The sequence below is a fragment of the Esox lucius genome, chromosome 19 (genome assembly GCF_011004845.1).
Source record: "Esox lucius isolate fEsoLuc1 chromosome 19, fEsoLuc1.pri, whole genome shotgun sequence".
Lineage (NCBI taxonomy): Eukaryota > Metazoa > Chordata > Actinopteri > Esociformes > Esocidae > Esox > Esox lucius.
This window is the reverse complement of record NC_047587.1, coordinates 35,842,990-35,857,034: the sequence shown is the minus strand read 5'-3', so window position 1 is coordinate 35,857,034 and position 14,045 is coordinate 35,842,990. Positions and strand designations below refer to the sequence as shown.

The window sequence follows — 14,045 nt, the reverse complement described above, 5'->3', positions numbered from 1 at the left end:
TGAGGGTTGTAAATGCTGATGTTTAAGTAATTTCAAAACAAACGGATGTAAGTTCAGTTAGGATTCAAAGGACTCTATCAGTGCTTTGTCATTCTTTTGCAGTAAACTAGTTAAAAAAGTTAAAATAGACTATAATACATGAACAAATTGTGGGTTTCTATTATGATGCAATATGCTACTTTGCTGACAATAGGCCTGATGACTGTTATGTTTGAGAATAGTTTTCTCCCTCATGGCTTTGTGTGGTCACATGATGGGTTATAACCAGTCCAGCCTAATAAAATGCCCTCTCTGAACCTATTTTCCCTCCCTCACCCTCTAACTCCACCCCTCTGACAGAACCAGGAAGTATCCTCCCCCTCACACAAACACACTTCTGAGGAAACGAAACTGATCTAAATCTCTGGATTCTCCGTCTGTGTAAGAGTGAACAACGACCGTCTAAATGGATCAGCAGGAAGTTCTGCTGGACCAAGACCAGTTGTGTTGTTCTGTCTGTCTGGATCTACTGAAGGAACCAGTCACCATCCCCTGTGGACACAGTTACTGTCTGAGCTGTATTGAGGGCTACTGGGATCAGGATGATCTGAAAGGGGTCTATAGCTGTCCCCAGTGCAGACAGACCTTCACTCCAAGGCCAATTCTGAGGAAAAATAACATGTTGGCTGAAGTGGTGGAGAAACTGAAGACAGGACTCCAGACTGCTTCTCCTGTTCTGTGCTGTGCTGGACCTGGAGACGTGGTGTGTGATTTCTGTACTGGGACCAGAAAACAGAAAGCCCTCATGTCCTGTCTGGTGTGTCTGGCTTCTTATTGTGAGAGTCACCTCCAACCTCACTACGAATCTTCTGCCTTTAAGAAACACAAGCTGATCAAAGCCACCACACAACTACAGGAGAAGATCTGCTCTCATCATGACAAACTGCTGGAGGTTTTCTGTCGTACTGATCAGCAGTGTATCTGTCTGCTGTGTTCGTTGGGGGAACATAAAGGACATGATACAGTGTCAGCTACAGCAGAGAGGACTGAGAAACAGGTACAAGTTGTTAGTGTCTTATAATCAAATAATTAATGATAAATTAGGAAGTGGAACTAATGCTGTTTGAATATCAGACAATTGAAATGAAATCAATCCACAAACATTTTCTTGATTTACTAAAATTCAACACTCATCATTTTGAATGATGTTTATGATTTAAAATTTGAGTCTATCATATTTGATACATTCTTCTATTAAATATATCACTATTCACATAGCACGCTGAAAAATTATATTGAAAGACATCTAACTCAACACTTCAATACTAATTTGTTATGTACTCCACATTTGTTCCATTTAAAAAAAAAACGTGTATCAGATAAATCTTGACAACTCATTGAAGAGTGATTCTGTACAGAGGCAGCTGGGGATCAGTCAGCAGAAGGTCCATCAGAGAGTCCAGGAGAGAGAGAAGGAGGTGAAGGAGGTCCAACAAGCTATGGAGTCTCTCAAGGTCAGTATTGTTGACAAAAGGAGACACCTTTTCAAGTCAAGACCACAATCATTTGGAAAAGTCATTCAGTACAATGAGTTCCATGAAATTAATCATTCTTGATTTGCCCATCAACACAGTTCGCTGAACAGAATCCATTAAATAAGAGTATGTTCCTTAATGCAGACCAGGAGCTGAATGTATTTCCATATTAGACATGGGGTTTGTGTGTCCCCAGACTGCTAGCAGGGCCAGCCCGTGGCGTAGGCGGAATAGAAATGCTATAGGCGCCGTCCATCCAGGGGCTCCCAAATGGATGATTATTATTATTTTTTTACATTTACTATTTTTTACTAATGCTATTTTAATACTATTAATTTGTAATATTACAAAAAAGCGAAAGCTTATTAGGCCATATTTTATATGTTGACTGCAGCGTCAGCCTGGCCCAGGGCATCAATCACCCCCCACTCTCATAGTTGGACTTACCGGATTGTGAGGGATGGGTGAGTTATCGTAGGCAGTGTGTGAGTGACACTGAACGTGAAACATAAATTAGCATCAGTAGCCTACTTGAAACAATGGTGCCCAGGGAAGAAAAAGAAGAGGAGGAATAACGGGATATGGACAGGTAATGTAATGTGATGAATGAATAGTTCATTTGCATTGAAGTTACAGTTGGAGCAGTGTTACTACTAGCTAGCTTAACTTTGTATGATACTAGTAACTTTCGCCATTTTGAATAGCTACCTAGCTAGAGTTTGTCAGTTTTTATTACTTTAAAATTAATTAGGGAATTTTGGAAGGACTATTCAGGTGTTTGGTGAATAACTTAACCTATAACATAATTTTGAGAAATAATATTTTTCTTTCAAGTGTGCTGCACTAACCAGCCACTGTCTGCCTCAAGAAATCAGACATAGGCCTACACTTTATATTGACATCTTAGCTAGTCTAGTGAGCCAATGTTAGCCCTGCTTGTAAAAGTAAAAGCCTTTCTTTTCCAATCCCCTTTTGTAATTAAAAGTTGTAAGCCTTTGCATTTTCATTATTGATTAGTCTCATATGTATTATAACAAACAGCATGATAGAGAAGTGCTCACTAAATAGCCTACTCGTTTTGTGCATGAATGCTAGGTGTTATTACTCATGCTATTTGTGTTTAGGCTATAATGTGGCTTTGGTGCTATTACTGTACAGTTTCACCATCAGCCGCTTTTTTTATAAGTATAATATAACACCCAATGGTCACATAATATACACTCACCTAAAGGATTATTAGGAACACCATACTAATACTGTGTTTGACCCCCTTTCGCCTTCAGAACTGCCTTAATTCAACATGGCATTGATCCAACAAGCATTCTTTAGAAATGTTGGCCCATATTGATAGGATAGCATCTTGCAGTTGATGGAGATTTGTGGGATGCACATCCAGGGCATAAAGCTCCCGTTCCACCACATCCCGTTCCACCACAACCGAGGTATGCTTTGCTGCATACCTCGGTTGTAATGAGTGGTTATTTCAGTCAAAGTTGCACTTCTATCAGCTTGAATCAGTCGGCCCATTCTCCTCTGACCTTTAGCATCAACAAAGCATTGTCGCCCACAGGACTTCCGCATACTGGATGTTTTTCCCTTTTCACACCATTCTTTGTAAACCCTAGAAATGGTTGTGCGTGAAAATCCCAGTAACTGAGCAGATTGAGAAATACTCAGACCGGCCCGTCTGGCACCAACAACCATGCCATGCTCAAAATTGCTTAAATCACCTTTCTTTCCCATTCTGACATTCAGTTTGGAGTTCAGGATATTGTCTTGACCAGGACCACACCCCTAAATCCATTGAAGCAACTGCCATGTGATTGGTTGATTAGATAATTGCATTAATGAGGAATTTAACAGGTGTTCCTAATAATCATTTAGGTGAGTGTATACTCCTCTTCTCTATTGACATCTTAGCTACTTGAATCCCACCCCTGCAAATCATGGGCTACCTGCAGACACCTTCTCTACCTCAGAACAGCCCAGCCATGCAGCATCAAGTGCTCCTGTCCCCTCTACCTCAGAACAGACCAGCCATGCAGCATCAAGTGCTCCTGTCCCTTCTACCTCAGAACAGACCAGCCATGCAGCATCAAGTGCTCCTGTCCCTTCTACCTCAGAACAGACCAGCCATGCAGCATCAAGTGCTCCTGTCCCTTCTACTTCAGAACAGACCAGCCATGCAGCATCAAGTGCTCCTGTCCCTTCTACCTCAGAACAGACCAGCCATGCAGCATCAAGTGCTCCTGTCCCCTCTACCTCAGAACAGACAAGCCATGCAGCATCAAGTGCTCCTGTCCCCTCTACCTCAGAACAGACCAGCCATGCAGCATCAAGTGCTCCTGTCCCCTCTACCTCAGAACAGACCAGCCATGCAGCATCAAGTGCTCCTGTCCCTTCTACCTCAGAACAGCCCGTTGATACAAAATCAGGCAAAAGGCTGCACCAATAAACCCTACCGACTGGCTGTTTTAACGGTCAGAAGACCATATCAAATAAAAAACATGTTTCTGAAACAAAAAGACAGGAGAAGGTATCAGCATGACTATCTGAATGGTCTTAGTCAATGGAGAAAAAATCTAAAGATTCTGCAAGAAATACAAGGAGAGTAAGGCTGTAGAACAATGCTACATTATTCCTAAAGTTTCTGAAATTCAATATGTTCATTTATGTTGTATTTATAATTTGTCTTACGTCACTTGTTAATAAATTTTTTTTTTGTTTTGTTTTTGTTTCTATAATAAAAGAAAATCTCAAAGACATAAGGCTATGCAGTTTCTGTGTGAGTGTATGAACACAATGATCGGTGGTGGAATTGGCTGTGATGCAGGGGGCACTAGCTAAAATCTTGCCTAGGGTACCAAATTAGTCAGGGCCAGCCCTGACTGCTAGCATGGATGGTCTGCAGTGTTTTGAATGTGGTGACCTGGGGCACAATAAGTGTCCATACAGAACCCAGGGACAGGGAGAACAACCACACAGAACCCAGGGACAGGGAGAACAACCACACAGAACCCAGGGACAGAGAGAACAACCAAACAGAACCCGGGGACAGAGAGAACAACCGCTCATAACCCAGGGACAGGGAGAACAACCACACAGAACCCATGGACAGAGAGAACAACCACTCAGAACCCAGGGACAGAGAGAACAACCAAACAGAACCCGGGGACAGGGAGAACAACCACACAGAACCCGGGGACAGGGAGAACAACCACACAGAACCCATGGACAGAGAGTACAACCACTCAGAACCCAGGGACAGAGAGAACAACCAAACAGAACCCAGGGACAGAGAGAACAACCAAACAGAACCCGGGGACAGAGAGAACAACCGCTCATAACCCAGGGACAGGGAGAACAACCACACAGAACCCATGGACAGAGAGAACAACCACTCAGAACCCAGGGACAGAGAGAACAACCAAACAGAACCCGGGGACAGGGAGAACAACCACACAGAACCCGGGGACAGGGAGAACAACCACACAGAACCCATGGACAGAGAGTACAACCACTCAGAACCCGGGGACAGAGAGAACAACCACTCATAACTACAGGGTGGATTAACCAGCCGGTAGTGGAGGATGGGGGGGTGACCATGGAAACCAGAAGTATCTCTGCCGTGGGGCAGCGTACCGGGAGGGATCACCAGAAAGAGGAGAGTGTAGCCGGGTCAAGTGACAGTCAGCGGTTTGGGAGGTAAAGAGGGTGAGGAGAACGCTGAAAATTGAGAAAATGGGTGTTTGTGTGGCCATGTATGCTCTGGTAGTGGGTGATTTCAGTACGGAAAGAATGAATAAATGTGGTGGTTGGCCAGAGAACTGGGTGACACTGAGGAAAAACAAGTGTGAAAAAATTTATAGTTGAAGTGGCAAAGGAAGTCTGGCATCCCAGGGATGTTCACCTGGTGTCAGGGAGGGGAGGACATTATAGTACCAGGACAGAAGGAAGAGGAGGTGGAGGAGTCAGGTGTAGAGGAGCATAAGGAGATTTCCTTTTCAGAGCTGGCAAACAGTCAGGTGGAGGGCTTTATACAGTAAGATAGCTGTCTAAGTTTCTGACTGAAAAAAAAGGGGAAAAGGTGAATCACATTCCCTTTAAGATTTGTGCAAAATGCTATGAGGGGCTGAGTGTCTTTTCACCAAAGAAATATTACAGGTTAACTAGAACTGCCAGGCCTTTTTGACACCCTATAACCTCCAGAGCCGAATGCTCGTTAGCATATGATTGTCCCTATTAGCGTGCACATTCTCCTCCGCAGCATCACCATCCAGTCATTCTCCTCCGCAGCATCACCATCCAGTCAGAGCATTAGTTCATCTACTGGGTCCTACTGTTATACCAAACTATATAGAATAGTCAAAATTATGATTCAGATCATTTGTTTGTTTAAAGTTGGTTATTCATTTGAAAAATACAACAATGTGTTTTTATTGAAGGTCTCATCATACAAAAAAAAAACGGACTAAAAAAGAATACATGGTCCGAAATGAATAGGCTGTGAACAGCGCATCTTTGCACGTCTCAGGGTTGTAGTGGGGCAATCAAGTTTATTTCAACCCAAATGCATAGCTGTAGTCTCATAGATTATTTAGCCTAATACATTTGTAGAATATTAATCTTCAGTAAAATAAGCAGAGAATATAAAAAGAGAGACGATAGGATGTGTGGGTGATTTAGTTTCTCTTTCCCTCCTAAAATGTATTTACATTTTCGATTTACATCTGATTGATTAGCCAATACAATAAGCTGAATCTCCTAGTGAAAAATGGTAACCCATGTGGTAAGTTGCCTATATCATTTGTATTATGTTTCAATAATAGCCTAATTTAGTTTTCATTAATCTGGGAGAATCACACATTCATCCATTGACGTCATTCAGTGAGGCGTGATTAGTGTCTGGGTACCATTTGGGTACCAACGCTAAGTGGCCTGGGCTGTTGGTGGGTTAAGTTGAAAAACAGGGTTACAAACCAGATAAGATAGTCTCTAAGTAGTTTTCTGACAACATAACAATGTAATATACGTCTATTTAGGAAAAGTCATGGAAGGAGGAGGGTGTAGCTTCCAAAATGGCAGTTTTATTTTAATTACAAACTCTAACGCCAATTGGCGTAGGCATTTGGTGGTTCTAGTTTTAAGGAAATGGATCACAGTGGTACCACAGAGATGGCCAACCAACATGGCTGAAATGTTTGGTTTTCTTCAAACGGGCCAATTGTTTTGGCCTCACTACTGGCATTTATTCTAGCTCCTTTTCCCCTCAGTTCTCAGAGAGAGTCTTTGTGCAGGATCTCTTAACATCAATGGGCCAGAGACAGAGAAGCGGGGTCTGTTGGAGGAATATGTAGAAACATGTAGATGTGGTGTTTTTACAGGAAACACATTATAATGTTGTTAATGAAGTGGATTGGTGGCTCTGGTGGAAGTCATGGGACTAATATTAGTGCAGACTGAGGTAGCAGTGTTATTCCCAGGTCTGTACCTTAACATTATCTCTTCTAAGGAGGTGTGTTGGGCCAGATTGTTGGTGGTTAAAAATGAAATTGACAACAATTAGAGGTGTAACAATCCAGCCCTTAAATATAGTGGTTACTTTTGTTAATAACATACCCGTCGAGCCAAAAGAGAGACTTAAATCGTTTATTGAATGGTATCGCTTTAAGTATTGCCTCTTTGCTTGTTATACTCATCTCACAGTTAAAATGGTGAACACTGATATTTATACACGAGGCGTAGCTACCCAGAATCCCACAGCACAGTAGTTCAAGTCTATTGGCTAATTACAGTCGCAAGCTTTGACAGAATGTGACTTCCTGTGAACATGATTTGCAGGTTGTTTATGTTTGTATGGTGGTGTGTGGTTGTATATGTTTGCATGATGGTGTGTGGTTGAATATGTTTGTATGGTGGTGTGTGGTTGTATATGTTTGTATGATGGTGTGTGGTTGTTTATGTTTGTATGGTGGTGTGTAGTTGTATATGTTTGTATGATGGTGTGTGGTTGTATATGTTTGTATGATGGTGTGTGGTTGTATATGTTTGTGTGATGGTGTGTGGTTGTTTATGTTTGTATATGTTTGTATGGTGGCATTTTGCATCTAACCAGAAGTGCAAATAGAAGAGTGCAGGAAATGTACAAGTATTAAGTAAAGTGTATGTTACTAGTGGCATGTATTGATATTAAATGAAGGCAAATACAGCGCAAAATGACAATTCTAAATGAGCAATGAAGGCAAATAAGGGAAGGCTGAAAATACACACATTTATTAAGTACAGTGGGGAGAACAAGTATTAGATTCACTGACGATTTTGCAGGTTTTCCTACTTACAAAACATGTAGAGGTCTGTCATTTTTATCATAGGTACACTTCAACTGAGATACACAATCTATAACAAAAATCCAGAAAATCACATTGTATGATTTTTAAATAATTAATTTGCATTTCATTACATGACATAAGTATTTGATCACCTACCAACCAGTAAGAATTCCAGCTCTCAAACATCTGTTAGTTTTTCTTTAAGAAGCCCCCTGTTGGCGCAATTATTAGAAAATGGAAGAAGTTCAAGCTGACGTTCAATCTCCCTCAGTCTGGGGCTCCATGCAAGATCTCACCTCGTGGGGCATCAATGATCATGAGAAAGGTGAGGGATCAGCCCAGAACTACATGGCAAGACCTGGTCAATGACCTGTGGAGAGCTGGGACCACAGTCTCAAAGAAAACCATTAGTAACACACTACGCTGTCATGGATTAAAACCCTGCAGCGCACGCAAGGTCCCCCTGCTATAGCCAGTGCATGTCCAGGCCCGTCTGAAGTTTGCCAATAACCATCTGAATGATCCAGAGGAGGAATGGGAGAAGGTCATGTGATCTGATGAGACAAAAATAGAGCTTTTTGGTCTAAACTCCACTCGCCGTGTTTGGAGGAAGAAGAAGGATGAGTACGTCCCCAAGAACACCATCCCAACCATGAAGCATGGAGGTGGAAGCATCATTCTTTGGGGATGCTTTTCTGTAAAGGGGACAGGACGACTGCACCGTATTGAGGGGAGGATGGATGGGGCCATGTATCGCGAGATCTTGGCCAACAACCTCCTTCCCTCAGTAAGAGCATTGAAGATGGGTTGTGGCTGGGTCTTCCAGCATGACAACGACCCGAAACACACAGCCAGGGCAACTAAGGAGTGGCTCTGTAAGAAGCATCTCATGGTCCAGGAGTGGCCTAGCCAGTCTCCAGACCTGAACCCTATAGAAAATCTTTGGAGGGAGCTGAAAGTCTGTATTGCCCAGCGACAGCCCTGAAACCTGAAGGATCTGGAGAAGGTCTGTATGGAGGAGTGGGCCAAAATCCCTGCTGCAGTGTGTGCAAACCTGGTCAAGAACTACAGGAAACGTATGATCTCTGTAATTGCAAACAAAGGTTTCTGTACCAAATATTAAGTTCTGCTTTACTGATGTATCAAATGTATCTTATGTCATGCAAAAAATGTCACATTAATTACTTAAAAATCATACAATGTGATTTTCTGGATTTTTGTTTTAGATTCCGTCACTGTGGAAGTCCGAAGTCGGTAACACTTTCCGTTAAGTTGACACTTATTACTATGTAACTGCAATGTAAATACACATTAACAACTGCATTAACAACAATGTAGTACCACCGTTTTTACATTGTAATTACAATAGAATAATGATTTATCAATATGGGTTATTACATTTGTGGAAAAACTAAAGGTAATTACAAACACCCTGTAGGATACTATTCCAAGTGTGTAATTTCACATGATTTTTGTTTGAGTAATTACACAATGTCTTATTACACATGTAAAAAAAACATTGGAATTACACTTTTGCAGTCAGCTCTGTTGCACCATATGAATAACTACACCAAAGATGTTGTCTCTGTAGCTAATCCCAATGGTAGCTGTCCCTCCTACAGCAAGATGACCCTCAAACATAGCATGCCATCCAGATTTCAGAGGTAAGACTAACTACTTAGAGATTGCGTAGATATGCACAACATATTGCACATTACCTAAACTTGGAGGTTTAAAAAATAGGGTCAGTAATCAGTAATGCGTCTTTAACCAACAAACACTACAGGCTAACTTTCCATGCTTATTGCCTGGCTACAATAATTTTCTTCGAACAATCAAATGTTTATCATGGTCACTGCACACATACGAGCAGTATCCGACTCGGCTCCTCCCGATCGCAGATGGATTTTTGCAAGCCATTTTTTCTGCATTTTTCTTGGTGTGATCGATTTGAGCAACCATAAACGATGCAAAACATAGCCATTTGGAGTTTGTGACAGTGCTTCCGATGTAGAAAATCATTTCCTGCCCTCATCTGCATTTCGTGCCACAGGAACACAGTGACATAACGTCATATGCCAAAAAGCTATTCTTAGAGTGATGATCTACAAATAGACAGTTCCAGAATGTCCAGAAGTAAAAACATACAGTCCAAATAATTTGTCAGATTTGTCATTTTTGCTGTTTAGCAAAATGTATTCAAGTTACACTTAAATAATGAATATGGGCTTAAAGTGTCTCTCATCTTAAATTATTTAAGGTATTCACATCCAAATTGGAGGAAGGGATTATGAATTACAGCTCTTTAATATTTAGCCCCCCTATTTTAAGGCACCTAAACTGGATAATTGACTCAAAAGCTGTTTAATGGACAGGTGTGAACTATTCCTTTGTCATTTAGGTAACAGGTCTGGAGTTGATTGCAGGTGTGACATTCGCATTTGGAAGCTGTTGCTGTGAACCCACAACATGCAGTCAAAGTAGTGAAACAGGCCATGCTTAAGCTGCAAAAATAAATCCATCAGAGAGATAGCAGGAACATTGAAAGTGTATAAATCAACAGTTTGGACGTCTCTGGAAGTGGCAGAGTGGTGGAAGATCGTAGGATCCAACCATGGTAAAGAAAAACCCTGTCACAACATCCAGCCAAGTGAAGAACACTCTCCAGGAGGTAGGCATGTCATTACCATAAAGAGAAGTCATCATGAGAGCAAATTCAGAGGGTTCACCATAAGGTGCAAACCATTCATACGCCTCAGAAAAGGCCAGATTTTGCCAAGAAATTCATCTAAAAAAGCCAGCACAGTTCTGGAACAGCATTCTTTGGACAGATGAAACTAAGATCAACCTGTACCAGAATGATGGGAAGACAAATGTATGGAGAAGGCTTGGAACGGCTCATGATTGGAATCATAACACATTCTATGGAAAACATGGTGGAGGCAGTGTGACAGCCTGGGAGTGCATGGCTTCTTGATGATGTGACAGAAGAGAAGCAGCCGGATGAATTCTGAGTTGAATTGAATGAGTTCATAGGTATAGTAACTCAGAAGACAGTAACTGAGGAGTTTTTTAAGGCATAGAAGTGGAATATTCTGCGATTGCCAAGTCAATCCCCAGATCTCAACCCGATCAAGCATGCATTTCACTCGCTGAAGACAAAACGTAAGGTACAAGGATCCATGAACAGTTGCAGTAAAGGCCTGGCAAAACATCACAAAGGAGGAAAACCAACATTTGGTGATGTCCATGCATTCCAGACTTCAAGCAGGCATTGCCTGCAAAGGATTCTCGACAAAGTATTAAAAGTGAACATTATATTTATTATTGTGTTAATTTGTCCAATTACATTTGAGCCCCTGGAGTAAGGAGACTGTGTATGAAAATGGTTGCACTTAAACGTTTCATACAATATTTTTGTTCATCCCTTGAATTAAAGCTGAAAGTCTGCACTTTAATTGCATCTCGGTTGATTCATTTCAAATCCACTGGTGTCGTACAGTTCCTGAATTATGAATATTGTGTCAGTGTCCAAATATTTTCCTGATCTAATTGTATCTCTCTCAGCTCTCTGCAAAGACAGCAGTGGAGGACAGTGAGAAGATCTTTACTGAGCTGATCCGCTCCATAGAGAGAAGACGCTCTGAGGTGAAGGAGCTGATCAGAGCCCAAGAGAAGACTCAAATGTGTCAAGCTGAAGGACTCCTGGAGAAACTGAAGCAGGATATAGCTGACCTGAGGAAGAGAAGCACTGAGCTGGAGCAGCTGAAACACACAGAAGATCCCATCCATTTCCTCCAGGTAACTAAACTGACTTGATACAGGTGATATGAAATTAACTTATTATGAAAATGTCATTGTGAGCTCTTCTAAAGTATGTATTCTGTCTGTGTTAGGGTACAATATGTCTTGCTTTAAGATAATTATATTTTCAGTATACTATATGTATTTAAAATTTTCTTAAGGTAAATCAGTAAGGAAAAATATATGATACATATTCTCTCTCTCTACATCATCATGTCACCCCCCAGAGTTATCAGTCTCTCTCCAGTACCAGTGTATCTTCAGATTTACCCAGCATCACTGTCCGTCCTCTTCAGCACTTTGGAGATGTGAGTAGGACTGTCTCTGATCTGAGAGAGAAACTAGAAGACCTCCTTAAAGGAGAATGTACCAAGATCTCCACTACAGGTTTGTTAATAATCAGAACATTACACTTTTAGACCCCTCAAACTCAACTCTGGACCTCAAAGCCAATTCCAGTCGTTTGTTTTTTCATTTAAAACCTCTATTCTGGGATTTATTTAAATGTGTGACACCAGGTGTGTTCAGTAATTGATGAGATAAACCAGAAAACCAGCAGGATCAGGACTTTGTAGGGGAAGAGTTATAGACCCCTGCTTTAGACCACTGAGAGTTCCTGACTAATCATATACATCTTTAATATGGTATGATGATAACATTCCCTATCTGTGAATGTGTTTGTATTTCTATAGTGAATAGAGTGGATGTTTTACTGCCTCCAGAGCCCAAGACCAGAGAACAGTTCATACAATGTGAGTCTCTTTTTTGATAAAACATTAAAACATTATTCACAATCCCTTTATAAATACATTTAAGTAGTAGATATAATCAGACTGGATCTCTGATGTGATCTCTGATCTAAACAAAGACACAGTAGAAACAGTATCTGACTAAAATACATGTTTCTAACTTCACTCATTGGACTCTGCTCTTCTCCCAGATTCCTGTCAGCTCACACTGGTCCTGAACACAGTACATAGAAAACTCTCTCTGTCTAAAAGGAACAGAAAGGTTACTGTTACAAACAAAGTCCAACCATATTTTGACCATCCAGACAGATTTACTAACAGCAGGATGGTTCTATGTAGAGAGGGTCTGACTGGACGCTGTTACTGGGAGATGGAGTACAGTGGGTACCAGGTTTATATATCAGTCTCATATAAAGACATCAGCAGGACAGATGATACATTTGGATCCAATGACAACTCCTGGAATTTAACGTGTTATAATGGTGGTTACTCTTTCATACACAATAATGTTAAGACTAAAGTATCAGGTCCTCAGTCCTCCAGAATAGGAGTCTACCTGGATTACAAGGCAGGTACTCTGTCCTTCTACAGCGTCTCTGACACAATGACCCTCCTCCACAGAGTCCAGACCACATTCACTCAGCCCCTCTATCCTGGGATTGGTTTATTTTGGTTTGGCACTGCTGAACTGTGTGACCTATAGTTGGTGTTCGATAGTTACAGATGTAACACACTCTTTGGTCTGTGCTGCTGAGCTGTAAACTGTAGTAGGGGTCTCATAGATAAAGGACATGTTGATAGTCATTGTATCTGACGCTTTATTCTGCTCTGTTTTTCTTTACAGTATGATTTCTCTGACTGATTTGATCTTTAGAGATCGTTATTCAATTAATTCTTTTCATCACTTCACCTTTTGAAATAATTGTTTGCTGAATCTAGTCGCTCACCCTTAATGCTGCAAATGTTGACTTAACTGAAAAATACTTTAACATGACAAATGTGATGTAATATTGATCTGCTGCAGTCAGGTTCGAATTTAAGCCCTAATGTATTAAAATTCCATGTATGGATATGCTTCATCTATACTTCACATAATGTATGTTGGACATTCAGAATCATTTATATATTTTTGCTCATTAGGCTCTGTGTTTCTATGTATTTTTCTCAGTGGCTTGTAAGATTACAAGCATCAGTCAACCTGTCCACCAGGTGGTGTATTTGTCCAAACTGAAAACAAATAGGTTTGACAACACATATTGACTGGGTTTCAGGATTTTACTATTGTATAATACTGTCATTAGAGGATTTATAGTCTGAAACAGATCGCTGTTATGAAAAATAAAAACATGTTTCACACCATCCAAATGAAATGTCTATGAAATGTCTTTTGCATTTGGACGATACACAACTTCACACCATCCAAATGAAATGTCTATGAAATGTCTTTTGCATTTGGATGATACACAACTTCACACCATCCAAATGAATTGTCTATTACATTTGGATGACGTACAAGTTTACACCAACCAAATGAAATGTCTATTGCATTTGGACTATGCGCAAGTGTACCAAATGCAAATGCAATGTGTAAATATTTCATTTAATTATGTATTTATATATTTAATTATTGTTTGCTTGTCTGCCCACAT

General features: G+C 40.8%; 1 protein-coding gene across 2 annotated transcripts; it reads left to right on the top strand.

Annotated features, from left to right (window-relative positions):
* Window positions 1-358: 358 nt before the first annotated feature.
* On the top strand, window positions 359-13,755 carry LOC114828674 (tripartite motif-containing protein 16-like). Of its 2 annotated transcripts, none has more exons than XM_029115073.2 (6): window positions 359-1,036; window positions 1,398-1,493; window positions 11,411-11,644; window positions 11,875-12,034; window positions 12,340-12,399; window positions 12,588-13,755. In XM_029115073.2, the coding sequence occupies exons 1-6, from the start codon at window positions 446-448 to the stop codon at window positions 13,097-13,099; spliced, it is 1,653 nt and encodes a 550-aa protein (XP_028970906.2). In that variant the 5' UTR covers window positions 359-445; the 3' UTR covers window positions 13,100-13,755. The 2 variants fall into 2 exon arrangements, with proteins under 2 accessions (XP_028970906.2, XP_034144211.1); XM_034288320.1 differs by having other exon boundaries at window positions 1,359-1,493.
* The last annotated feature ends 290 nt before the right edge of the window (window positions 13,756-14,045 follow it).